This window comes from Muscardinus avellanarius (assembly GCF_963383645.1).
Source record: "Muscardinus avellanarius genome assembly, chromosome: 13".
Taxonomy (NCBI): domain Eukaryota; kingdom Metazoa; phylum Chordata; class Mammalia; order Rodentia; family Gliridae; genus Muscardinus; species Muscardinus avellanarius.
Window position 1 is genome coordinate 56,717,702 of NC_137799.1, and position 25,844 is coordinate 56,743,545.

At 40.9% G+C, this 25,844-nt stretch overlaps 1 protein-coding gene across 3 annotated transcripts in view; it reads right to left on the reverse strand.

Moving 5' to 3' along the window:
• CNTLN (centlein) overlaps window positions 1-11,175 on the reverse strand; it is a gene marked incomplete at both ends in the record, with an annotated part of 264,859 nt that extends 253,684 nt beyond the window's left edge. For all 3 annotated transcript variants that reach the window (XM_080708552.1, XM_080708551.1, XM_080708550.1), the window contains 2 exons: window positions 3,780-3,868; window positions 10,843-11,175. In XM_080708552.1, coding sequence (XP_080564678.1) covers window positions 3,780-3,868; window positions 10,843-11,175 — 422 coding nt within the window. The remainder of the gene's footprint in view (window positions 1-3,779; window positions 3,869-10,842) is intronic.
• Window positions 11,176-25,844: the final 14,669 nt, after the last annotated feature.

Here is a 25,844-nt window from a genome sequence, read left to right on the forward strand (position 1 = left end):
AAAGAAAAAGAAAAAAGAAAAATAACGAAGAGGGGTTAAGAAGGCCATGGAGGATGCCAGGATACTGGAGATGCAGACAAAACTTATCCAAATGCACTGAAACTTATGGAAAAATTCCCCATGAAGGAGGACTGCTGGTTCTCTATATTGTTAAGAATCTTGGACATCGCCTGTAAAGAGAGTGTTTAGCGGGGACCAAGGAGAAAGGCGGTGTTTAAAGCGGTCTCCACGATGGTGGTGGAGACTTGTATTCAGGAGAAGCAGAAATCGGATCCTACCAACCTTATTTTTTTGGAGAAATTACACCAAATGTTGAATGCTACCATCGCACATGCTTAGGAACACTGGACAACATTCAGAGTGGATTAAGAGCTTGGAAGGATTTGAAATGGTGAAGGCAGTGGCAATGGCAGTGGCCAGTACTCAGGGGAGGCAGAGATCTGATGCATTACACCTGGAACCTTTGAAATAATAACCCCAGAGGCAGAAGCTACCACCACGCACACTTGAGAACGTGGGACAATTGGTTGGGCGAAGAGGGTGCTCGGATTGGAGCCTGCCGAGGGGTGAGGCCGGCGACAGACACAGCAAAGCTGGGATGGGAGCCTGCCATGAGGCAAGGGCGGTGCTGGAGCCTCCGAGGCCAGGATCGGAACCTGCCAAGGGGTTAGGCCGGTGCTGGGGCCAGCAAGGCCAGTACTGGGGCCTTCGAGGCCAGGATCGGAGCCTGCTGAGGGGTTAGGCTGGTGCCAGGGCCAGCAAGGCCGGGATCGAAGCCTGCCGTGAGGCAAGGCCCGTGCTGGGGCCTTCGAGGCAGGGAATGGAGCCTGATGAGGGGTTAGGCCAGTGCTGGGGCCAATAGCCGACAACAGACCCTGCCGTGAGGCAAGGCTGGTTCTGGAGCCTCCGAGGCCGAGATTGGAGCCTGCCGAGGGGTTAGGCCAATGCTGAGGCCAGCGAGGCCGGGATCAGATGCCTGCTGTGAGGCAAGGCTGGTTCTGGGGCCTCCAAGGCCGGGATAAGAGCCTGCCGAGGGGTTAGGCCGGTGCCGAGGCCAGCAAGGCCAGGATCGGAGCTCACCGTGAGGTAAGGACGGTGCTGGGGCCTCCGAGGCTGGGATCAAAGCCTGCCGAGGGTTTAGGCCGGTGCCGGGGCCAGCAGCCAAGATCGGAGCCTTCTGTGAGGCAAGGCCGCTACTGAGGCCTCTGAGGCCACGATTGGAGCCTGCCGAGGGGTTAGGCCGGTGCTGGGGACAGCGAGGCCAGTATTGGAGCCTGCCGTGAGGCAAGGCCAGTGCTGGGGCCTCCAAGGCCAGGATAAGAGCCTGCCGAGGCGCTGAGCCGGTGCCGGGGCCAATGGCTGGCATTGGAGCCTGCAGTGAGGCAAGGCCACTACTGGGGCCTCCGAGGCTGGGATCAGAGCCTGCCAAAGGGTTAGGCCGATGCCGAGGCCAGCGGCCAGCATCGGAGCCTGCTGTGAGGCAAGGCTGGTGCTGAGGCCTCCGAAGCCGGGATAAGAGCCTGCCGAGGGGTTAGGCCGGTGCCGGGGCCAGCAAGGCCAGGATCGGAGCTTACTGTGAGGCAAGGCCGGTGCTGGGGCCTCCGAGGCCAGAATCAGAGCCTGCCAAGGGGTTAGGCTGGTGCCGGGGCCAGTGGCCGACATCAGAGCCTGCCGTGAGGCAAGACCACTACTGAGGCCTCCGAGGCTGGGATCGGATCCTACCGAGGGGTTAGACCAGTGCTGGGGCCAGCGAGGCTGGCATCGGAGCCTGCCGTGAGGCAAGGCAGGGGCTGGGGCCTCCGAGGCCGGGATCGGAGCCTGCCAAGGGGTTAGGCCGGGGCCAGGGCCAGCGTGGCCGGGATCAGAGCCTGCTGTGAGGCAAGGCCGGTGCTGGGACCTCCGAGGCCGGGATCAGAGCCTGATGAGGGGTTAGGCTGATGCCGGGGCCAACGGCTGGCAACAGACCCTGACAGGAGGCAAGCCCGCTACTGGGGCCTCCGAGGCCGGGATCGGAGCCTGCCATGAGGCTAGGCCAGTGCTGGGGCCTCCAAGGCCGGAATCGGAGCCTGCCGAGGGGTTAGACCGGTGCCAGGGCCAATGGCCGGCATCGGAGCCTGCCGTGAGGCAAGGCTGCTACTGAGGCCGCCGAGGCCGGTATCAGAGCCTGCCTTGAGGCTAAGCCAGTGCTGGGGCCAGCAAGGCCAGGATCTGAGCCAGCTGAGGGGTTAGGCCGGTGTCGGGGCCAGCGAGACCAGAATCGGGGCCTCCCATGAGGCAAGGCCGCTGCTTGAGCTAGCGGGGTCTGGATCAGTCCACTGGGTAGCCAGGCCACTACTGGGGCCGTCAAGAGTGGGATCGGTACTTGCAACATGGCATGCACAGAAATATCGCAGAAAATAAAAATCAGATGCTTCCCCTAATCAGCAAAAACTAGGAAGAAAGGGGCAACAGGAAGAGGTCGAGCTATAGAAAGGGCACTATAGTGAAGCAACTAAGGTGACCAATCAGAGGGTATGGAATAGGGGAGGATGGAGCCTCTTTATAACGTGAGAGGTACATAAACAAATGTGTCAAAGTTAATCACCAAACAAGCATGGGATCGAGGGAGGGGGAGAGAATGGGATGGGGGATGGATGAGGGCTAATTGGATGATGTGTGCTTGTATATCCTCTCAAGTCTTGTATTCCAATGTGATATATGATACAATGCACCAATAAAAAAATAAAATAAAAAATAAAAATAAAAATATAATAAAATTCATTTAATAGTAAAGCAAGTATTTCAGTTTCTGTTTTACTGTCATGGGACTGTATACCAAACGTTTGATAAGGAATACCCAGCATCACTCCACTGTTTCTAATGACCAAAGAAAGGCAAATAATCTATAGTTCAATAACTGAACATCCCTTAAACAGTAATATTGAATATAAGTGAAAGCTCTCAACCTATTCCAAAATATTTACACTACTCTGGCAAGGTCATCCCAGGCTTTCAGTTCACAATGTAATTATCTTAGGGGAAACTGAAGCAAGTCTAAAAGTTTCTTCCAGAGGCAGTCTAATGGAATAAGTAGCCAAATACTAGGGACTTCAATTTTTAAAGTTGAGCTATAACAGTTGGACACAAACACAAATACAAACTCTCTCACACAGGTCTAAGCCATAGTTTCCTCTTTTTTACGAACTCCCCAAATATGTAAAATATGAGAAAGAGATAGGGCTCACCTGTACTTAGTGAATTGGCACCTCTTGTAATAAACCCAATAATCATAATATTCTGTTCCCCATTTGTTTGGAAATAAAATTACTCTCTTGAGAACATCAATCCAAGTTTTAAGTTTAATAATGAAGACAAACTGCTATAGTTTAGATCTGGAATGTCCCCCAAAGGTTCAGTGCAACAATGTTTAGAGGTGGGGCTTTGGGGAAGTGATTGGATCATGATTAGACCCCTGACAGCTACATAGACTGCTGGGAGGTGGTGGAAAATATAGGCAGTGGATCATGATTGGAGGAAGCAGGTTACTGAAGACACACCCTAGAAGAGCATTCCATACCTATAGCCCCTTTCTCTCTCTCCTTCCCAACTGCCAGAAGCCAAGCAGCTTTCTTCAACCACACCTTTCCATCCTGATGTTCTACCTTGCCTCAAGCCCAAAGTAACAGAGTAAGACAACCATGTACCAAAATCCTTGTGACTTTGAGCCGAGGTAAATCATTTCTAGCCAGAAGTGAATTCAATAAGCCAAATACTCATGAAAAATTAATTTGGAACCTCACCTTTCCACAACCAGACTGACGGCTTGTGTGAGATCTGGATTTGTTACCTGAAGACGTCTCCACAATGACCATACAAATTCTTTATCAGTCTTAAAGAAATAAAAGAAATATAAGTGTCTTGTTTTGTATTGATACTAGATAAAACATTAAATTAACTTTAAAAAAACATGAATTATTTGATCTCTAGTTCTATCAGTATACCAATGAATTATTCAGAAGTATAGAAGAAAAGCTTTAAGAAGTTCTTACATTGGTAACCCATATTCACTTTTAATATGTCTACCAGTCACATTTTGATGTGCAAATGTTAATATGCTGATCAAGGTAAATTTGTTCCAAAAGGAATTTTCCCTGCAGCTACTGCCCCATTTTTTGGCTCCCCTTTTCAATAAAATTCTTTAATCGCTGTCTTCATTTCCCTACCTCCCATTCACTCTATATTGTTCTCCAAAAGACTTCCTTCTCTCCACTATGATAAAATCATTTTTCAAGTTCCTCTATAAGACTGACAAATCCAACAATATACAGTTTCAGTCCTTATTTCATGGGGGAGTTATTAACTCTGATTGAGAGGAATCAATTTGGGAGAACTTTAAAAATATAGTGATTGTCTAAAAATTCTGATTAATTCAATGTAGGTCAGATCCAAGCATCAGAATTTTCCAACAGCTTCTCACATGAATCTATGTGCACTCAAGGTTGAGAGATACTGCCCTACTTTATCTTGTCAGTCCTACAGTTTTATATACCAACTCTTTACTAAGACTTGCACATTTCTATCTCTAGTTGTTTCCTCTACTCTCAGGTCCATACTTTTGTCTCCAACTACCGACTTGATAATATTACTTGAATGCCTAATTGGCATCTTAAATTGAATGTGTCCAAAATAAAATTATTGATTCTTTACTCTCTCACAAACCTGTCCCTGAATCTTGATTGCTCTTTTCCTTACACTTTATATTCAAATCACTAGTAAAAGGCTTTGTCTGCAAAATATATCCCAATTCAACCACTTCTACCACTATCAACATAGTCCAAGTAAATTACTTCTTTTCCTTACCGTTCTCTACAGTGGTCTCCTAGCCTTACAGCCCAAAAATCTCCAGTAAGTTCCCAGTGGATTAGGAATATTGCCCAAACTCTTTACTAAAGCTACAAATCCCTACATAATCTGGCCTAATAACCACCTCTCCAACCTCCTCCATCATTCTCTTTGTTCGCACAGACTTTCTTGCTCTACTTGAAGCAGGGCCTTTGCACATAATGTACTATTTACCAGATTTTCATACAGATTATTCCCTTACTTTGTTCAAATTTTTGCTTAAATATCACCTCAAGAGAAGCCTTCCTTAACTATTTCTTGGTTTTTGGTACTAGGGGTTGAACTCAGGCATTTTACCTCTGAGCTTTACACTCCCAGCCCTATTTTACTTTTTAAACAGGGTCTCACTAAATTGTGGAGAGCCTAAGTTGATGAGACTGGCTGTGAACCTGCAATTCTCCTGTCTCAGCCTCCTAAGTACTGGGATTGCAAGCATGTACCACTACAGCTGGCTGACATATATACTTTTTATTTTTTTCTCTTGGTGGTGGTACCGGGGTTCCTGGAAACCTGGAAACCCTTCTACCTCCAAGCTACACTCCCAGACCTATTTTATATTTTTATTTGGAAACAGGGTCTCTTAAGCCAGCCAGGCTGGCTTTGAATCTGCGCGATCCTCCTGTCTCAGCCTCCTAAGCAGGGGGATTATAAGCATGCGCCACCATGCCCGGCCACTACTATATAATAGTGACCAAAACTCAGTAGAATCTGTTTTCTCTTTATTTCATTTAATAAACCTAGATTCGTTTGGTTATTTAGGTTTGTGTGACAGATGTATCAATTTGTTATCTCCATTTGACTCTGCTCTCCAACTATTACACTAGTCTCTCTTATGGCTATGTGACAAAATTCTGCCAATGAAATATAAGTTGCTGGAACTTGAAAAATCTTACAATTAGATTTAGGCCTACCAAATGAGTTAGAAATGCTGTTTCTGTCTGGTTTTGCTTATTTAATTTTATTTACATTGGAAAATTTCTTGAAAAAGTAGCTATTAACTTTATTCATATTTATTCACCTTTTTCATTATGGCTTATGGATTTCATGTATCAGAAAAGTCTTCTCTATACCAAGATTGAAATATATTTAACCATTTTTCAAAAACTTGGTTTTTACAATTTATTTTTCTAATGGACAAAATTTGTATATATTTAAGGTATATGATGTTTTGATATACATTGTGGGATGGCTAAATCAAGCTAATTAACACATCTGTTATCTCATATAAGCACAATTTTTGTGTTGAAAAAGCTTAAAATCCATTACCAATTTTTTAATATATAATACATTGTTATTAACTAAAGTCCTCATGCTATACACTAGGTTTAGTAATATAAAAAAAAAGAGTAAGTTTTTTGGTGAGTAATAAAGTGGTACAAATAAAAGTCTAGGGGCTGAGCTTAGTGGTAGAATGCATAACCAGCATGTGCAAAGCCCTGGGTTTGATTCCCACCACTGAAGAAAAGCTATAAATGAATCAAGGGACAATTAAAGAGTTCTGTATTTAGTGTGTGTGTGTGTGTGTGTGTGTGTGTGTGTGTGTGTGTGTGTAGTACAGGGATTGAACCCAGGGGCATTCTACCTCTGAGCTGTAGCACCCTCAGTGCTATTTTTATTATTTTTTTGGAACAAGGTCTCACTAAATTGCAGAGGGCCTCACAAGTTGCTGAGCTAACTCTGAACCTGTGATGTTCCTGTCTCAGCCTCTCAAGTACTTGGGATTACAAGTGTGTGACACCACACTGGGCTGTATTTAATTATTTAAATGATGTATGATCTTCAATGTGGATTATACCTCCAATTACTAAAAAGACCTTCTTCCGTATATCTAAAATAAATAATACTCTCTAAAAGGCCACAGAATAGTTTCTGAACTTTCCAGACATATTAAAACAAGGAAACTACTGTAAATATAATATTCTCTAGATTTTTTTCTTCCTTTGAGCACTTAAAAATATTCCTTCCTTCCCCTCACCGTTCTCCCTTCCTTTCTCTCTCTGTTTCTGTGTGTGGTACTGGAGATTGAACCCAGGGGCTCTCTGTCACTGATCTGCACTTCTAGCTCTGTCTGGTTTTTATTTTAAAACACAGATTGCTAAATTGCTGAGGATGGCCTGAAACTTTCAATCCTCTTGACTCAGCCTCTCAAATACTGGGATTAGAGGCATGCACCCCACACCTGGCTAATGAAGTTCTTTAAAAGGTAAAAACAAAAGCCTTTAAAAATTACTAACTGTAAAATTATTTATTGTCAGAATACATTGGCACAGGCCTATAATCCCAGTACTTGGGAAGCTGAGACAGAAGGATCACAGATTTGAGTTCAGCCTCAGCAATATAGAGAGATGCTGTTTCGAAATAGAAATTAAAGGGCTGAGGGCACAGCTCAGTGATAGAGGGCTCCTGGATTCAATCCCCAGTAACACACACACACACACACACACACACACACACACACACACACACACACACACAGTCTTTATTCTCACTACAAAACTTCCAAACAAAATCAAATAATTTAAAGTTGAAATGAAAATTCTTAACCCTTCTCACAGTTTACTGAACTCAGCCTATAAAACAGCTGACTAAATGATAGGTGGTTCAGGTCTAAATTTCCTTGGCGTTCGATTGGTTTTTACTTATAAGCTTCTGAAGAAATAGAATCCATCACAAACAAGATAACCAAAATAACCATTTCATGGTACCTACTCTCTCAACACCTAGATTAGTATTGGAACACATTAGGTCTTCAATTTACCTCTACCAAAGGAATGAATTCAACAAACATTCAAACACCATTTTGTAAATTTAAAGAAATTTGCCTATAGAAAACACAGGAGTTTATTTACAAAATATGGCACAAAGTAGGCACTCAGTAAATTATCATAAAAAATAACCTCAGAAAAAGTCCACCTATAGCCTGGAGTAGTGCATGTTTGCAATCCCAGTACTTAGGAGGCTGAGACAGGAGGATCACAGGTTCACCACCAGCCTCAGCTACTTAGTGAGGCCTTCCACAACTTAGTGAGATCCTGTTTCAAAATAAAGAATAAAAAATAGATCTAGGGGTGGTTGCTCAGAGGTTTAATCCCTCTGGGTTCCATATTAGGTACCACAAGAAAAAAAAAAAAGTTCACCTATTAGAAAACAGCTACTAAAATGGGTAATCTAATTATACAAAATTTACTCAAATTCATTTTACTTTTTGAATAACAGAACAAAGTTTCAACAGACCTAAATTTTCAATATATAACCAGGTTAGGTCTTTGGTCATATACTTTTAATTCCAATATCAAGTATTTCCAAAATGTTAGTTTTATCTTTAAAGGGAATATGAATACATACTTCATTTTTGCCTAAAATTAATCTACACGTTTAATAAAATTTGGGGGCTGCAAGCCAGTCGTGGTGGCGCACACTTGTAATCCCTGTGCTTGGGAGACGGAGACAGAAGGATCGTGCAGGTTCGAAGGCAGCTGCGCTGGCTTAAGAGACCCTGTTTCCAAATTTAAAAAGTATAAAAATAGGTCTGGGAGTGTAGCACAGAGGTAGAAGGGCTTCCAGGAACCCCAGTACCACAAAAAAAAATTGGGGGGCTGCTACCAAAAATAAAAATAAGCTTTATAAACACTATATAAACATAACTTCTCATCTGTTTTATACAAATTATGATAAATGTGAATATACACATACCCTGAGCAGGGTATGTGTATATTATCACAAGCAGAATAAATTCTTGAAAGATATAATCAAAATTAATAATATGATGGAACCAGTTAATTAATGTCAATATGGTCATGAACTCAAAATTAACCCTTGAAACACCCTTGAAGAACTCCCTGTAAATAGCTACCTTTGGAAGGTAACCTACTATTCTCAGTAAGTGCAGTACAGACAGCTTTTCTCCCTACATAGAATTCTTCACCTAAGCTTTATGTGTAGTTTGTTTGCTAATCTGGGGGCCATATTAAAAAAAAAACTTAATATAACATAGAGTAAGATGCTCATATAAAGAGAAACATTTGTTTTCTATCACATGCTTAATTCTGAGGCATTCTAGTAGAGTGGAATGGCACATGGAATCACTCACTTTTCCTAAGTTAAACACGGGGGAGGAGCAACATAAATTGAATACAGCCACTATTTACAATCATGGATTAATAATCATTTTCTCCAAATTGTATGTTTGACCCATTATGGGTCAAATTTAGATCTGAACAGCATTTTGTAAAGAAGAAAATATCAAAGTACATGGTATACTTTTAGGGTAAATATTCTTTCTGAAATTACATGAATGTGTACTTACTAAAAAATGACTTTTGCACTTTGGGTTGCAAATTCTAGCAATTATAATACTATGAATTCTCAGGTACTATGATTTCTAGCTGAATAAATGGGAAAAGAGTAAAAGTGTATGTTTAATTACTTAAATGCTTTATTACCTAACTGGGAATTTGACTATTATTATTTCTCCTATGTCTCCCCAAAAGCAGGAGTCTAGTTTGATTAATTTTGTAGTGTGGGATATTGCCAACCACATTTGACAGTACTGGAATGCCCAGGGTCATTTAACAGTATATTATTAAATCTAAAAAAATCATTTTTCTAAGGTAATTATGACTCTTACATATTCTTACATCTGCCTACAGTAATGAAATCATCTGTCTGGTCCAAATACGTAGAAGGTCACAAAAGCCAATGCCACATCAGGACCCACTTTTTTTTTTTTTTTTTGAGTATGGATTTAGGGTAAAGGGCTCATCAGGCTGTTTTCAACAGACTTTCTTAATCAAGTTACAAAAAGTAAGTATCTTAGCTCTTTAGCTAACTTCATTAACTATGGATAGGGGAGAGGTAAAGGGAAAGTGTAGAAAATTTGGGCAAGTAGTCTTAAATTATGACTTTAACAATGCCCTTTATCATGAATTTACATCTTTAAATTCTCAAAGGGTGAGGTTTTTAGGTGACAAAATACTGTAGTTCACTGGTGTCGTTTATCATTTTGCTCTTAAACCAGTGAAGAACAGAAAATAGTAAGGTGCATTATTAGTCAAATTTATTTAGTCAACGGTATAATTAATTTGAAAGACAGTCCTGTCTTTATAGCTTTAACTCAATCAGCAAGGACTTACAAAGAAGGCAAAATTACCCCAAAGAACAAACTAAGAATTTCATTGTTTTATTAAGCTAAGCTGATGATATTGTTCACAAAGTTAACTTGGTGTTAAGTTGTTCCTAATTGCATCTATCTTGAAGAAAGCGACTTAAAGACCCTATTGTGTGAGTTTCCAATATTTAAATTTTTAATTCTTTGGAAAGGTTCTGTGAAATCGAAGAAAATGTTGGTAAGGAAGCAAAACTAGAAAAAACTAAACCAATGAACCTGGGGGCAGTCCAGCTCATCCTTCCGACACCTAAACTACATATTACAAGGAATGTTAATGCGACTGATGTAGCCAATGCTTTTCACCAGCACAAAAACCAGATTCCTCCCTCGTGGACTATAAAATTACTACCGTCGGCTAATAAGTATCGAGCATCATCTGGAATGTACTTAAAAAGTTTCCGTCCTCAGACCTAAAAAGTACAGTGTGTGTGTGTGTGTGTGTGTACAACTTAAGTTTGACAATGTTAAGAGTAATGGCAGATATTAGTTGGGATCGACAGGTTTTCCTCTCCCACGAGGGTGTTTACACTTTTCTGCTCCACTCCTGGGCTGTCCTTCACTTCTGGGCACCAGGCGCCACTCACACACCACGGGGCACTGGGGGGGCTGGGGCGGCGGGGATGGGGACTGGGCGCCCGGGCTTTGGCTGCATCCAAGTGGCCAACCCCCGCGGGCTGAAGCCCCCGGGCGCCCGGGGCGGCGGGAGCCGGCGGGGTCGCAACTCGACCGGCCTGCGCGCCTCCCCGGCCCCCGCCCCGGCCCCCGCCCGCGGCCGCCGGAGCCGCGATACCTGCCTGACACAGGGCCAGCTCCTCCTTTAGGCTGCTCAGCTCTTCCTCCAGCAGCTGCGTCCGGGTCGCCTTCGCCTCGTCGACCGAGACGCCCTGGGGCCGCCTGCGGAGGGGAGGCTGAGCCGGAGCTGGCCCGCGCCGGCCGCCCGGCCCCTCTTCGCCCCGCCACATCATGTCACTTTTGTCCGCCACGATCTCCCGCGCCGCGCCGGCCAGCCCCGAGGCCTCGCTGCGCACTGCGTGTGCCTCGGCTCCCCGCGCCACGCGTGGCGACCGGGACCCGGCCTGTCGCGCTGGAGGCGGAGGGGGCGATGAGGGCGGCGAGCGCGCCGCCATGGCCGCGGCTGCTAACGGGTCAAGTTCCCTCTTGGAAACTCCACCTCCGCCTCCCCATCCCGGCGAGCCGGAGCGCCCGCTGCGCATGCGCAGGCCTTTTCCCGCCGTGGCGCGCGGGGTCTGGCGCTCGCGGGTCCGGGTGGGCCTGGGACTGCGCGTGCGCAGGGCCGGAGACGTCGGTTCCGAGCTTTCTGCACCGCTGCTTCACGCGGTGCTGGAGTCCTTCGCCAGGAAATCCTGGATTTCCAAGCCGCCTAAAACCCTACCCTCTGCTTAGGGCCCAGCTCACATGCCACCTTTCAAGTCTTCCTTGACAAGCCCCTAAGTGATCCTCGGCTTTGAATGCCTCCTCTTTCAATGCTTCTGCCAACTTGTTAGTGGGCCACCCAGGAGTGTTACAGGGCTAATCTCTTTAGCACTGTTGTAAGCCCCTGGAGGATCAGGGAATGGGTTTTATACCTAAGCATTTTTCACACCCCTTGCAAAACTGCTTGGGAACATCTGACATCCAGCTGACTGATGTCAAGGTGAGGTGGAAGGCCTTGTGCTGAGCTGGGCTATCAGGCAGGTTTCCCATCTGAATTATGAGCCTTCCTAACCCCTTTTTTGTTTGCAAGAGTCATGATTTCCTTGGAGTCTTTGTCAGTTCCTTTATTCACTGGCTGGACATCAGGGTGAGTGTGTCTCACACTGCCCAACAGATTGGGTCCTTGAACCAGTATGAAGTCTGTAAGTGTGACAGATGAAAAAACAAGATCTACTTTATCTTTCTTTTTTTTTCCTCCCTCTCTCAATTGCTTATATAAACTTTGAGTAAGCAACAGTCTATCTTTAAAACACATCCTTACCATTCATAAGTTTAATAAGGAGGTACACATTAAGCTGACACTGGAGTGAAAGGGTTCCAGAAGCCTTGGAGGAAATCTGGGGTGGGGATTGAGAGACATTGGGAGTGAGGAAGGAACTGATTACTTCAGAATCATCCATGCCAATATTTACTGAGTGTGGGGGAAGACACCTCCCAACGGGCATACTGTAAAGGCAAAATGAGAAGGCTTTCTTCCCACTGAAGCTGAATACCCAAAAAAAAAAAAAAAATTATAAAAGATTACATTGTATGTATTATACACATTATTATATGTAGCCTTGATTAGAAGTAACTACCATATTTAACACTGAATATGCTAAATGTAGGGCTCATTACTTTTCATATATAAATTCATTAAATTGTTATCTTTAATTAGATATTGCTATCCCCATTTTACTGATGAAGAAACAGTTTTCAGTTTCTGAAACTGTTTAATACCAGGTTTGGTATTTTTAAAAATTCTAGAATTTGAGCGGGCCGTGGTGGCACACACTTGTAATCCCAGCACTGGGGAGGCTGAGACCAGAGGATTGCTGTTCACGGACAACCTCAGCTACTTACTGAGGCTCTCTGCAACTCAGTGACCCGGCTCTAAAATAAAGAATAAAAAATAGGGCAGGGGGTGTAGCTCAGTGATAGGATGTCCCTGGGTTCCATCCCCAGACCCCCCCCCCCAAAAAAAATAAATCTAGAATTTGAATAACTTAACTCCATTTAACTCTAAAACCGGTGCTTTTGTCCTTATTACCTACCTGTCATTTAAAATATAGCATATGTTGAGCCGCTTGTAATCCCTGTGCTTGGGAGGCTGAGACAAGAGGATCGCACAGGTTCGAAGCCAGACTCAGCTACTTAGTGAGGCTCTCAGCAACTTAGTAAGACCCTGTTTCCAAATAAAATAGAAAATAGGTCTAGGAGTATAGCCCAGAGGTAGAAAGCCCCTAGGTTCTACTCCCAGTACCACCAAAAAATAAAATGAAATAAAATAAAATAAAATATAGCATGTGTCTGATAACATGTGAGATTTCACTGGGCATAAGACGGGTAATTCTAGCCACATTGTTCACTTGTTTGGCTCAAAATCAATATTATACACATTTTAATGGCTATTTGTTTTTTTACTCAAAAGGGCATTATTTCATCTGATCACATATTCTTTTGAGAAGCAGTGAAATATCTTCCATATAATATACAATTATATATGTGTGTTATATGTATATATAACATCCTGAATCTTGACTAAGCAGATTTTTTTTGAAAATTTTCTTTATTTGGCAAAATATACATACTATAAACTGTGTCACTGAAGCTGTTTAGAAATGGCTACAAATAAACAATGCAGTGGCATTAATACAGTCATCATCATCACTGTCTAGTTCTAGAACACTTTTATGACCCTAACCCAAAACTTCTTACTCAGCCTGCAAAGAGTCTACTAAAGATGGAATTAAGACCTAGAAATTAGATCAGAAATTTTGAAACTGCTAGGAAAGGGCATAGGACCAATACTCCAACATATAAGTACTGGTAGAAACTTCCTCAATAAGACTCTAAAAGCTCAAGAAATTAAAACAAGAATTATTAAGTGGGATGGCATTAAATTAAAAAGCTTCTCAGCCGGGCGTGGTGGCGCACGCTTGTAATCCCCATGCTTGGGAGGCAGAGACAGGAGTATCGCGCAGGTTCGAAGCCAGCCGCGCGCGCTGGCTTAGGAGACCCTGTTTCCAAATAAAAATGTAAAACTAGGTCTGGGAGTGTAGCCCAGAGGTAGAAGGGCTTCCAGGAGTCCCAGTACCACCAAAAAAAAAAAAAAAAAAAGCTTCTGTGCAGCAAATAAAACCATCAGGATTCTACAGAAAGAGCCTACTACAGACCGGGAGATCTTTGCCATCTACCCCTCTGATAAAGGACTAATATCTCAAATATACAAAGGGACTGAGAAAATAGTCTAATCAAAAAATGGGCAACTGAATTGGAGAATCACTTCTCAAAAGAAAAATACAAATAGCCAATAAATATATGAAAAAATGTTCAGTATCATTAGCAATCAGGGAAATGCAAATCAAAACTACACTGAGATTTCATCTAACTCCAATTAGAATGGCAATAATCAAGAACACAAATAATAATTAATGCTGGGGAGAATGTGGGAAAAAAGAAACTCTAATGCACTGTAAGTGGGACTATAAACTAGTACAGCCACTTTGGAGGTTGGTGTGGAAGTTTCTCAGAAGATTGAGAACAGAACCACCATATGACCCAGTAATACTATTCTTCGGCATCTTTCCAAAAGGAATTGATGTCAGAATATTATGGTGATGTGTGCATATCCATGTTTATATCAGCACATTTCACAATAGTCAAACTATGAAACCAGCCTAGGTGTCTATTAACAGATGAATGGATTACAAAACAGTGGTGTACACACACAATTTGTGTGTGTGTGTGTGAGTGTGTGTCAATGGAGGCTGAACCCAGAAGCTCACTCTGAGCTATACCCACAGACCAATTTTATTTATTTATTTATTTATTTATTTATTTTTATGGTAGTGGGGATGGAACCCAGGGGTGCATTGAACCTCCGATATATACCACCAGCCCTATTTTAAGTCTTTATTTATTTTTATTTTTATTTTTATTAGTGGGTCTGGGGATGGAACCCAGGGGCATTCTACCTCTGAGCTACATCCCCTGCCCTATTTTTTATTCTTTATTTTGAAACCGGGTCTCACTGAATTGAATGCTGGGATTACAACCGTGCATCATCACGCCCAGCTAGTCTTTTTTTTATTTTTGAAACAGGGTCTCATTGAGTTGCAAAGGGCCTCGCTAAGTAACTGAGGCTGTCCACAAACCACAGTCCTCCTTCAGTCTCCGCCTCCCAAACCCAATTTTATTTCTTATTTGGAAACAGAGTCTCATTAAGTTGTAGAGGGCCTCACTAAGTTCCCAAGACTGTCTTCGAATCTGCAATCCTCCTGTCTCAGCCTCCCAAATCCTGGGATTACAAGTGTGCACCACCACACCTGGTTCTCAGCAGTATTACGCTAAGCATGTTAGCCAGTCTCAAAAAAATGAATAGTTGTATGTTTTCTCTTATTTGTGGAAGCTTGATAGAATTTCAGAAATAAAAGTCATATCAAGTAGAAGAGGAGAGACTACAATTGAGTGGTAGGGAGGGCTTAAGAGACACAGCAGGAGAGTTGAAGATGTACAGTATAACTGTTGAAATACAATGTACATATACAAATTACTAATTCTGATCTCAAAGTCATGGACAGGGAGGGAAAGAGAAGTAGGTGGGAACCTGAGGAGGGCTCTAAGAGTTGTACTTATGTTTATATTACTCTATACCCCAATATGTTATATAATTTCAATGCACCAAATAAAAGTATAAAAAATAGAAACCACCTCTTACCCATTAGTCACACCACAGTCACCCCTCCCATAAGAAACCACTAATCTTGATTTTTGTCTCTGTGGGTTTGTCTATTCTAGATATTTCATATAAATGGAGCCATACAATATCTGGGCTTTTGTGTCTGGTTTCTTTTATTTGGTATGGTTTTGAAATTCAGCCATGTTTTAGCATGTTGCAGTACTTCATTCTTTTTATAGAAATATATTTCATTGCATGGATATGCCATATTTTGTTTATTCATTCAATAGTTAATGGACACTTAGGTTGTTTGCATCTTTTGCCAATATTGTGGATATAGCAGCTATGACCATTTGTTTATTGGATTATATGTAAACAGCTGTATTCAGTATACACACTATGACGGCCATTGTTAGGGAAGACAGTAACTCCGTGGTTGGCTTTAAGGAACCACCAAACTGTTTTCTATAGTGGCTGCACAATTTTAGATTTCCATAAGTAATGTATTAGAGTTTCAAATTCTTAGCATCTTGGCCAACACTTTTTTGTGTGTCTTTCTTTCTTTTTTTTTATATTTTTGGTGGTAATGGGGATTGAAACCAGGGGCATTCTACCTCTGAGCTATACTCTCAGCCCTATTTTATTATTTATTTTTAAAACAGGGTCTCTCTAAGTTGTGGAGGGTCTCACTAAGTTGCTGAGGCTGGCTTCAACCCATGATTCTCCTATCTTATCCTCCCAAGTACCAGGATTATATACATGCAACACCACATCCAGGTCACTTTTTTTTTTAATGACCAACCTAGTAGGTGTTAAGTTGTATCTCACTGTGGTTTTGATATTTTTCCCAATACTAATGACACCAAGCATCAATCTATGTACTTGTAGGATATTTGTTTATATTATTTGTAGAATACCCCTTTACATGTTTTGATCAGATAGTCAATCAGATTCTTTATCTTTTTGTTGAGTTGCAAGAGAACTTTACATGCAGACTATTTCTAAAAATAGAAGCATGCAAATTCCCATAGGGAATTTGTTCTTATATTACTTATTTGCTGAAACAATATAAATATACAAAGTACTTATATTAACACTATCTCAGAAAAGTAAAGATCTGAACCTGAATAAAAATATCTAAAACAGTGTTCTTTCCATTCAATTCTTTGTTCAAACATTTAAAAGTAATATGTTTGGGGGAAATGCATAATAAACTTTCTGAGGATGAAGTATATCAGAATATAGACACCATTCTAATTATACAGAGACCATGTATTCTCTCTGCATTACAATTGCACAGTTGAAATACTGGGAGAAGTAAGGGAAGGCGCATATTAATATGGTATTTACATGGCATCTATCACTTCCATTTAAAATTTTTATTTTTAATTTTGTTTAAAAAAAGAAAAAGTGGCCGGATGTGGTGTGGCGAACACTTGTAATCCCCACGCTTGGGAGGCAGAGACAGGAGGATAGCGCAGGTTCGAAGCCAGCCGCGCTGGCGTAAGAGACCCTGTTTCCAAAAAAAAAAAAAAAAAAAAAAAAATAGGTGTAGGAGTGGAGCCTGGAGGTAGAAGGGCTTCCAGGAACCTCAGTACCACCAAAAAAAAAGAAAGAAAAAATGTATTAGCAGTTTCTCAGCTTTTGTATTTATTTGTTTCCAGATACAATGCAGAATTTTAAAACATACCTATTTCTCCTTTACCAATTTGGGGTCATTTCACTGTTAAATTTTAAACTACTCTTAGGTATTGGCTTTCTTTTCACATAATTTTAAGATTTACTTTAATGTTTAGTCTTGAACATATCTTGGAGATTTAAATAAGAATGGTTTGCTGCCCATGTCTTCAGCATTATTAGAGGAATCCACATAAAAATTACCAATGTGACACCTGAATCAACACTAGATATTTAATATCAATGTAGTCAAATTACAATTTAGGAATTGCTGGAAATATACCTAAAGAACTATTTTGTGCTAACAGTTATTACTCGTCGTTTGAGCAATTCCTGGCATCTCTTGATCTTCTGATCAGTCATCAGAGTGTTCTAGGTCAAGAATATAGGCCTTATGAGGAGGCACCATCAGTTACAGTTGTCCATGTGATTTTCATACATTTCAAAAATTAGGATCAGACAGATATATGGCAACAGCATTTCATTTTCCATTTTCATCTCCAAAGATTACATAACATTACAAAACTGTTTTACTGTCTTCTTTTCTAATTACAGGCTTTTCTAAAGTTATGTCTATTATATCCCAACTCCCAGAGTGGATATTATTCGGGGGGGGGGTAAAAGTAACCTACTTGCTTCACGCTTGAATAACTTTACTAGTTTACTCTGTTCGGCAAAGTTTGGAATAGAGTCTCAGGTTTCCTGAGAAATTCGGTTCATTCGACATACCCAAGTGTATCCATCAGCATTCTTGCAGCCATACTCTAAATATCTAACCAAATAACTTAAAGAAAAAAATTAAGTAAGAATTGTTTGCTGCCCATGTCTTCAGCATTATAAGAGGAATCCACAAACTAAAAAGTGCCAATGTGACACTTGTACCTTCTTAGGGTTTCAGGCTCAGTCTATGTTAAGCTGGGGACAAAGGATCTCAGGGCAGAGAGGAAGGAGAGTATGAGGGATGTGTTCACATCATGGAGGCCCAAAGACAGAGGGAGAGGAGGGCGAGGAGGAACCCTTTATAAAACCCCAAGGCCACACTCCAGGAATCCACCTCCTGCCACACCCTAACACCTACCCAGCACCACCCAAGTAAATCCATTATAATGGATGTTTCCACTTCTGGGATTACAACCCTCATTACTTAATTACCTCAATGCCAAACATTAAGTTAGCTTTTCAAGGGACATTTCTTGAGTGTATGTGGGTCTGAGGATGGAACCCAGGGGCATTCAATCTCTGAGCTACATGCCCTGTCCTGTTCTGTATTCTTCATTTTTCATATTTATTTATGTATTTATTTATTTATTTATTTATTTTGGCGGTGGTACTGGGGTTCCTGGAAAACCCTTCTATCTCCAGGCTACACTCCTAGACCTATTTTATACTTTTTTTTTTTTAATTTGGAAACAGGGTCTCTTAAGCCAGAGCGGCTGGCTTCTAACCTGCGCGATCCTCCTGTCTCCACCTCCCAAGTGTGCATCACCATGCCCCGGCTGTATTCTTTATTTTGAAACAGGGTCTCACTAAGTTCAGAGGGCCTCACTAAGTAGTTGAGGCTGCCTTGGAACCTAGATCCTCCAGTCTCAGCCTCCCAAATGCTGGGATTACAAGTGTGTGCCACCAGCGCGGCCTCAGGGAGCATTTTATATCTAACTATAACAAGAGAGTTGCTGTCATTTCAGCTCTTCATCTTAATACATGAGGAGAATTAGACAACACCCTACTTTTTCAACCTTCCTATCCATATTTTAGCTTCCTAATTCCTGATAGATGATAGGCCCTTAGCCCTGGATATTTTAACTAAATATTCTTTTCCCTCAAAGCAGTATTGAAAAAGTATTTCAGTTCTTCCATCTTTATTATTCCCATGGTTTCATTCCCAAAATGAAGGCCTTCTTTCCTCACTGCCAATGACCTGGTTTGGCATTTCTGTCTCGATGATGCTTACCTATTCCCATGCAACAGCCTTTCTCTCACACTTTGCTCTTTGAATGCACAGGATGGCACGTCCTCAGTCACCACCACTCCTCTGCCCAAATAAGGAGGCTCCTATAAGCAGACAAGTAACACTACTTTCCAGCCCAAAAGATTATACCCATGTATAACACATAGCAGGCTTTCAAGAGCAGCAGTCAATCCAGACTTTCCTGATTTCCTTATTTCCTCTTAGTAGCTGCCTATTTTACCCCTTCCTTCCATGTTAGCAATGGGGGGGGGGGATTTATTCAAGAATTGAGGAAACAACAGCCATCTTGAATGGCAGAATACTACTTTTGTCAAATCTATCTAAGTAAGCCTCAGAGAACAACGAGTTCCAGACTGGAGAGATTCATGTATTATTTCACTATCAAAGGGTCAGATTCTGTTACTCTTCCTGTTGGGTGAGGTAAACAGCCAGAGACACAGGAGGTGGGCAATGGCAGCTCATATTTGAGAAATGGTTCAAAGAAGGACTACTTACAAAAGTAAGGTTAGGATCTAGGAAAGCCACAAGCAAAGGTCAGTTCCTGCAGCTAATCAAAGGTGGGAGATGTTACCTCCCTACATTCAAAGGTATGAGGGAAATGAAAAAAATATTAAGTGACATAAAAGAATATGTGCAGAGAGCTGGCTGGTAAGAGGCACAGACTCAAGAGCTACAAAGCCAGGGGAGCTAATACCCGAACCTGACTGTCTTCTCTCATGTTCATTGTTACAGTGGGAGATGTTACGGTGTGGGAATGTTATGGTTTGGGGGAAACTGTGCCCGAGGACCCCTGTTAGGGTTCTGAATATAATTTCCCTCAAACCACAAAAAAACCCAAAAAACAGAAAAACAGAAAAACTGCGGGTTCTTGTCCTGAGCTAAGGATAAGTATATATAGCTCGGACACTTGCTGAAGATTTACAGACGTTTATTAAAAAGATAGAAATACAGAAGATAGTTACAGCCCCGTGCCAGAATGGCATGGGGGGTGGTCTGAGCCAATTCACCACCCCAAGATACAACACATGGACCAGACCTTTTATGACCTCCATCTTGTTCATGTAATTCTGACTAGTAAACATCCCTGTAAGGTACCTCCCCCAGCAAGGTGTGGCAAGGTGTCTCCTTTCAGGAAGGTCAACCCCTTCCACCATCCTAGCTAGTTTATCTAATCATGTAGATCTGTCTTTAGACAGAGAAAGGCCTAGTTCCCCTCTCCCATTGACTTGCTAATTACTTTTAGCAAAGTCAATCTAAGTTTCAATAGCTATTTGCTGGACCAAAGCCAAGCCTTTCTCTCTCCAGGTCTGCCATTTTGACACAATTATTTCTGAAATATATCTATTAATAACCAGATCTTTCTCAAATCTTCCTAAGCCATTCCCAATACTGGTACATTCATCTCTTGCACTCCCCCATTTGATGAACCACACCACTTCTTACTGGTCAGCCCACCTGAACTTAGAGCAGGCAGAAAGCATCAAGAGACAATATAGAGGGGCAAACAGAAGATATTTAGTTCAAGAAGACACTATAGTCTCTAATAAGCAACAGATAAGACACAGCCTTAATAGCATCTCTTATAACTAATAGTTGAGTTAACATAACTCATACTGTTTGTGTGGTAGCTACTTGAACATTAATTTACAAAAGTCTATAGAGACAAAGTGAATCATATGGTACAAAGAAAAGGAAGCAGAATTCAGGTAAGAGTAAGGTAAAGGTTACATGTTTATAAACAGAAATCCTTCTATGACCACCAAAGGAAATGTGTCTACTTCCTTTATCATCTTCACATTCTTAACTAAACTCAGTTTCTGGAAGATCTAAATGATGCTATCTAATTCTAATTATCCTAAGTATTATATGTCCTAAGATAATATATATGTTCAGTTTGTATTTTGCACGTATTTTCTATTTTACATCTCTCTTAAAACTTTGTTCTAAAATTTTCTATACATGTGATTTTAAGTTTCTCTAAATAAACTATAAGATCCTAGAAGGAAGAAAAGGACTCTGTTTTTTCTACAACCCTCATCATACTGATCACAATGCTGAAACACAGGAAGACCTTTGTAAGTTTATTAACTGGCTTTCTAAAAGCCACAGAACTCTTGCCTTCAGCAATTACCAGTCATTCACCATGGTAGTTAATTATATTTCACTTTCATAGGCATGCCTTTGCATTGAACAGAGTATTTTTTAGGTATATAGGATAGCAAAATTAGTATTTGAGATAAATGGTTCACATACATGTTAACATCTATTGGAAAGTGTTACGGTTTATATGACGGCTAGCCCTCTAGAGGTCTCCATGATAGACTTTAGTGTAGAAGTACTGAGGTAGGAGTCCTGCCAGAGGTATAGCAGAGTTGGAGTTCCTGTTCATAAAATCCTATGTTCCCTCTATTTCCATCCATCATGATGTGATTAGGACAAGGGGGTCCTCACCTGACCGAGCTAAGGCAGGTGCCATGACCTCAAACTCCCCAGTCCACGGGCCAAATAAACCTCTTTTCTTATCAATTTAGCCTGTCTCAGGTATTTTGTTATAGTCAGAGAAAAATCAGACTGTTAAGACATAGATAAAATGATTCATAGTACCACCAACATTTCTTTTTCCCAAACAGTTTTTTGTTGTTGTTTGTTTGTTTGTTGCGTGTCTGGGGATGGAACGCAGGGGCTCCGGACCTCCAAGCTACACCCCTACACCCCCTTTCCTATTTAGTTTTTATTCTTTTTTTTTTTTTTTTTTTGGTGGTGGTGGGGTTCCTGGAAACCCTTCTACCTCTGGGCTACATTCCCAGACCTATTTTATATTTTTTTAATTTGGAAACAGGGTCTCTTAAACCATAGAGGCTGGCCTCAAACCTGCGCAGTCCTCGAACCTGCGCAATCCTCCTGTCTCCGCCTCCCAAGCCCAGTGATTACAAGCGTGTGCAACCACGCCCGGCCTTATTCTTTATTTTGAAACAGGGTCTCACTGAGTTACAAAGGGCCTCACTAAGTAGCTGAGGCTGTCTGCCAACCACGATCCTCTGATCTCAGCCTCCTGAATGCTGGGATTACAAGTGTCTGCCACCATGCAAGCCAAACAATGGTTTTTGATATAGCAAACTTCCACTGAATATTCCTTGGGAAAAAAAGAAGGCAGAAGAAAATATACAATCAATTTGTTGACCCCTTGCTAGAACTCTGTTTGTTCATTCCTTTATTTACTCAAAAAATATTTATTAACCTTGCATAGTGGTGCACGGCAATAATCCCAGCACATGGGAGGCTGAGACAGGAGGATGGCAGGTTCAATGACAGCCTCAGCAAGTAGCGAGACTCTCATCAATCTAGTGAGATCCTATTTCAAAATAAATATAAGACTGAGGGTATAGTTGAGAGGTATAATGCCCTTGGGTTCAATCCCTAGTACATATACAAATATATTAAACACTATAACAACAAACAAAACAGTCACAATCCCTGCTTTTACAGAACTTATATTACATAAAGAGAAACCATATTATAAGCAAATAAATTCGTGATGTTATATTTATAAATTAAGCAAGAAAATATAAACAATGAATAATAGCAGATGAGTCCCAATTTAAGTAAGTCAGAAAATGCATTCCAATAAAGAATCCTTGAGCAAAAGCTTCCATTGTGTATTAGTCAGCCATTCACCATTGTGGCAAAATACCTGAGACAAACTTAGAAGGAGGAAACGTTTACCTTGGCTCACAGTTTCATAGGGTTTGGTCCACAGTCTCTTCTTGGCTCTACTTTGGGCCTCTAGATAGTTAGAAACATCATAGTGGTGAATGCATGGCGGAAAAAAAGCTGCTCATAGTGCCGGGAAGCAGAGAGAAAAAAGGGATAGAGACAAGATATACCCTCCAAGGCTATGCTCCCATTGACTTCATTTCTCCAATCAGGCCCCACCTTCCAAAGTTTTCACCACCTGCCAGTACCACTGCCAAATCTTCAACACATAAACCTTTGGGGAAACTATAACAAACAGAATAGAAAGCACATGAGACAAATATCTGGAGGGCTATCAGAAAGTGAAGTATGAATGCAAAATCAAAAGCTTATGTGTAGAATCTGAATATCTTCTTTTTTTGAATATCTTTTAGCTTTTTTTATATTGTGAAGATAGACATCAATATAAGTTTTTTCCCAGAAAATTCAGTTATCTGGAGACTTCAAAGAATCCCATTCCTGAGTAAACAAAAGTATCCACATGGCCAGAGAGCAAGTTTTGTGATCTACAGTAAATTCCAAATTTGAAGTGGTAAGGGCAATGAAGAGACCCTGGTCTTTCCAGAAATATTTTCCTGAAGCAATCATTTGAAATTGAATCATAGCAAAAGCCTTAAATGAAATAATAGAAGAGCTGACCTGGAGTTTAAAAAAAAGGGAAAGATATTTCTCTGTGATATTCCATTAGATTCATAAATTAGTATCAATTAAAAAAAAGCTTTTAGTCTAATAATACATGGTAATAATACCTGGGTTCTATCTTCAGATATTCTGATTTAAAGGGTGTGATGTGAGACTCAAGCACTGTTACTTTTTAAAGTTCCACTCTTGAGTCCAACATGCAGCCAGGAAAAATAATTACTAGGTTAAACTGTCAAAAACCATGTCAGGCATTTGTACTTCTGGAATGCAAAAATGATATCTCATAATTATTCATTTAGTGAAGCATCAAATTATATATAATATCCCTGCTATATACACTTATGCACTTAGCCCTAGAGACACAAAAAGAAAAAGACAAATCAGTCCCTACTGTCAAGGAACTCACATGTGGAAAGATAATTGACAATCAATTAAGCATTTAAGGATCACAGCAGAGAATAATAAGTGCTAAGAAAGAAAGTAAGTGTGATACGATAAAAATGCATCCGAACAATGACTATGTTGTTAGGTTGATTAAAAGAGGTCTCTCCGAAGTTTTAGGATTTAAGTTGAAACCTGAAAAGTAAGAAGAAATCAACGATTCACAAAGTCTGGAGTGTAGACGGCAAATGCAAAAAACCTTGGAAGTACAGAGTTGCTTGATATGTCCTAAAAAATAGAATGCAAACAAGTATGAATTGAATTAGAGAAAGTGAAACAAAATATTGTGCAAAATGAAAGAGTTTATATTTTACTTTAAACCTAATAGGAAATGATGGAAAGATTTTAAGCAGAGGAGTGATATGATTTCACAGCATTAATGAAAGACCACTCTGCTCTGGAAGAAGGAATTGTGTGTAGGAGAGAAAGGAATGAAGGCAGGAAGCCTAGTGTAAGCAAGGCTTACAAGGATCAGGCTGTTTGCAGGAGGGAATATTCAGGAGTTTTATGGAGGTTTAGATGGATTAGATATAAAAGAAGAAAAAAAGGACAGAAGAATCTCAGATTTCAGTTTTGACTATCTGAAGATTTGGAAGTACCATATACTGAGATGAAGACTTTGGGATAAACTGTGTTAGAAGTAGTCAAAAGTTCCATTTGGGATATACTAAATTTAAAATACCTAAGAGATGTTGAGTAAGAAAATGAATGTGCCAATGTAAAGTTCTTAGAAGAGACTCTGAGTTCAAAACACACTTTTGAGTGTCACTGGCAAATGGAATAGAGAATTCATTGGTGTACAGGAGTTAAGTACTTATGCACAAAACTCATAGCACCTTGAAAGAATGGCATCAAGACCTCTTCTCAGCCGGGCATGGTGGCACATGCTTGTAATCCCAGTACTTGGGAGGCTGAGCTAGGAGGATCGCAGGTTCTCAGCCAGCCTCAGCAATGCGAGTCCCTCTGCAACTTAGTGAGACCCAGTTTCAAAATAAAAAGAATAAAAGAAGTTTGGACATGAAGATCAGAGTTAGAACACTCCTGGGTTCCATCCCCAGTGCCACAAAGGAGAAAACTTCTCCATGGCAATTTATTCCTTTAGATCTAGTGTATTGAGATAGTCTTGACTAAGGACTAAAGGGAGGAAAGGGTCCATGAGAGAAGTAAAATCCAAATTGATAACCTTAGGCTAAAAACTCAAGTAAAAGTGCTTACAGAGTGAGGGTGAGTTTTAATACCACATGACTGACACTGTAAGTTCAATCTGTACCTTATTACTAAAGTTCTTTTGGGGGAAAATGACTAATCAATTGAATGTCCACCAAAGAGTTGTCAAGTTAGAAGGTTAAGTTTGATTACACTTGGTTCAGCATGCATTGGAGAGTGTTGAATTGTCTTCTCAAAAGAGGATGACTGTGGCCTGTGCAGGGTCTATACCAGCCAGGTATAGGTTGCTATAGCCACTTCAGATGGAAAAGCTACACCAACCCTGCCAGGTCATTCTCAATCACAGGTTAGATTTTTACAGAAGCAAAGAGAACTGACAAGTGGAACCCTTAAAATCCTCCAGACATTCTCTAGAATGATCTTCTCAGCTTTTGGGATTATAATGAGCCTCTTTAGTCAGAGTTAGACTCTGGACAATGTAAGGGAGAAACTTCAAGACAGAGAATGGACATCTTGTTAATTGAGTTGAGTTTGCAGGTTCTTGAATACTAAATTTTATTATTATAAGGAAAATTGACCTTATTTGTATCCCAAACTGGTGAGATGTTTCACAGTAAATATACAAATATGGAAGGTTATAAGTATCTTTTTTAAGCTATTGAGACAACATGATGTTGTAGCATGTAAGAATTTAGATCTGAATTTGAAGCATGAATTTATCATTTATGAGTTATTTGGTATTGAAAATATTATATATCTTTAAAATAAGTATA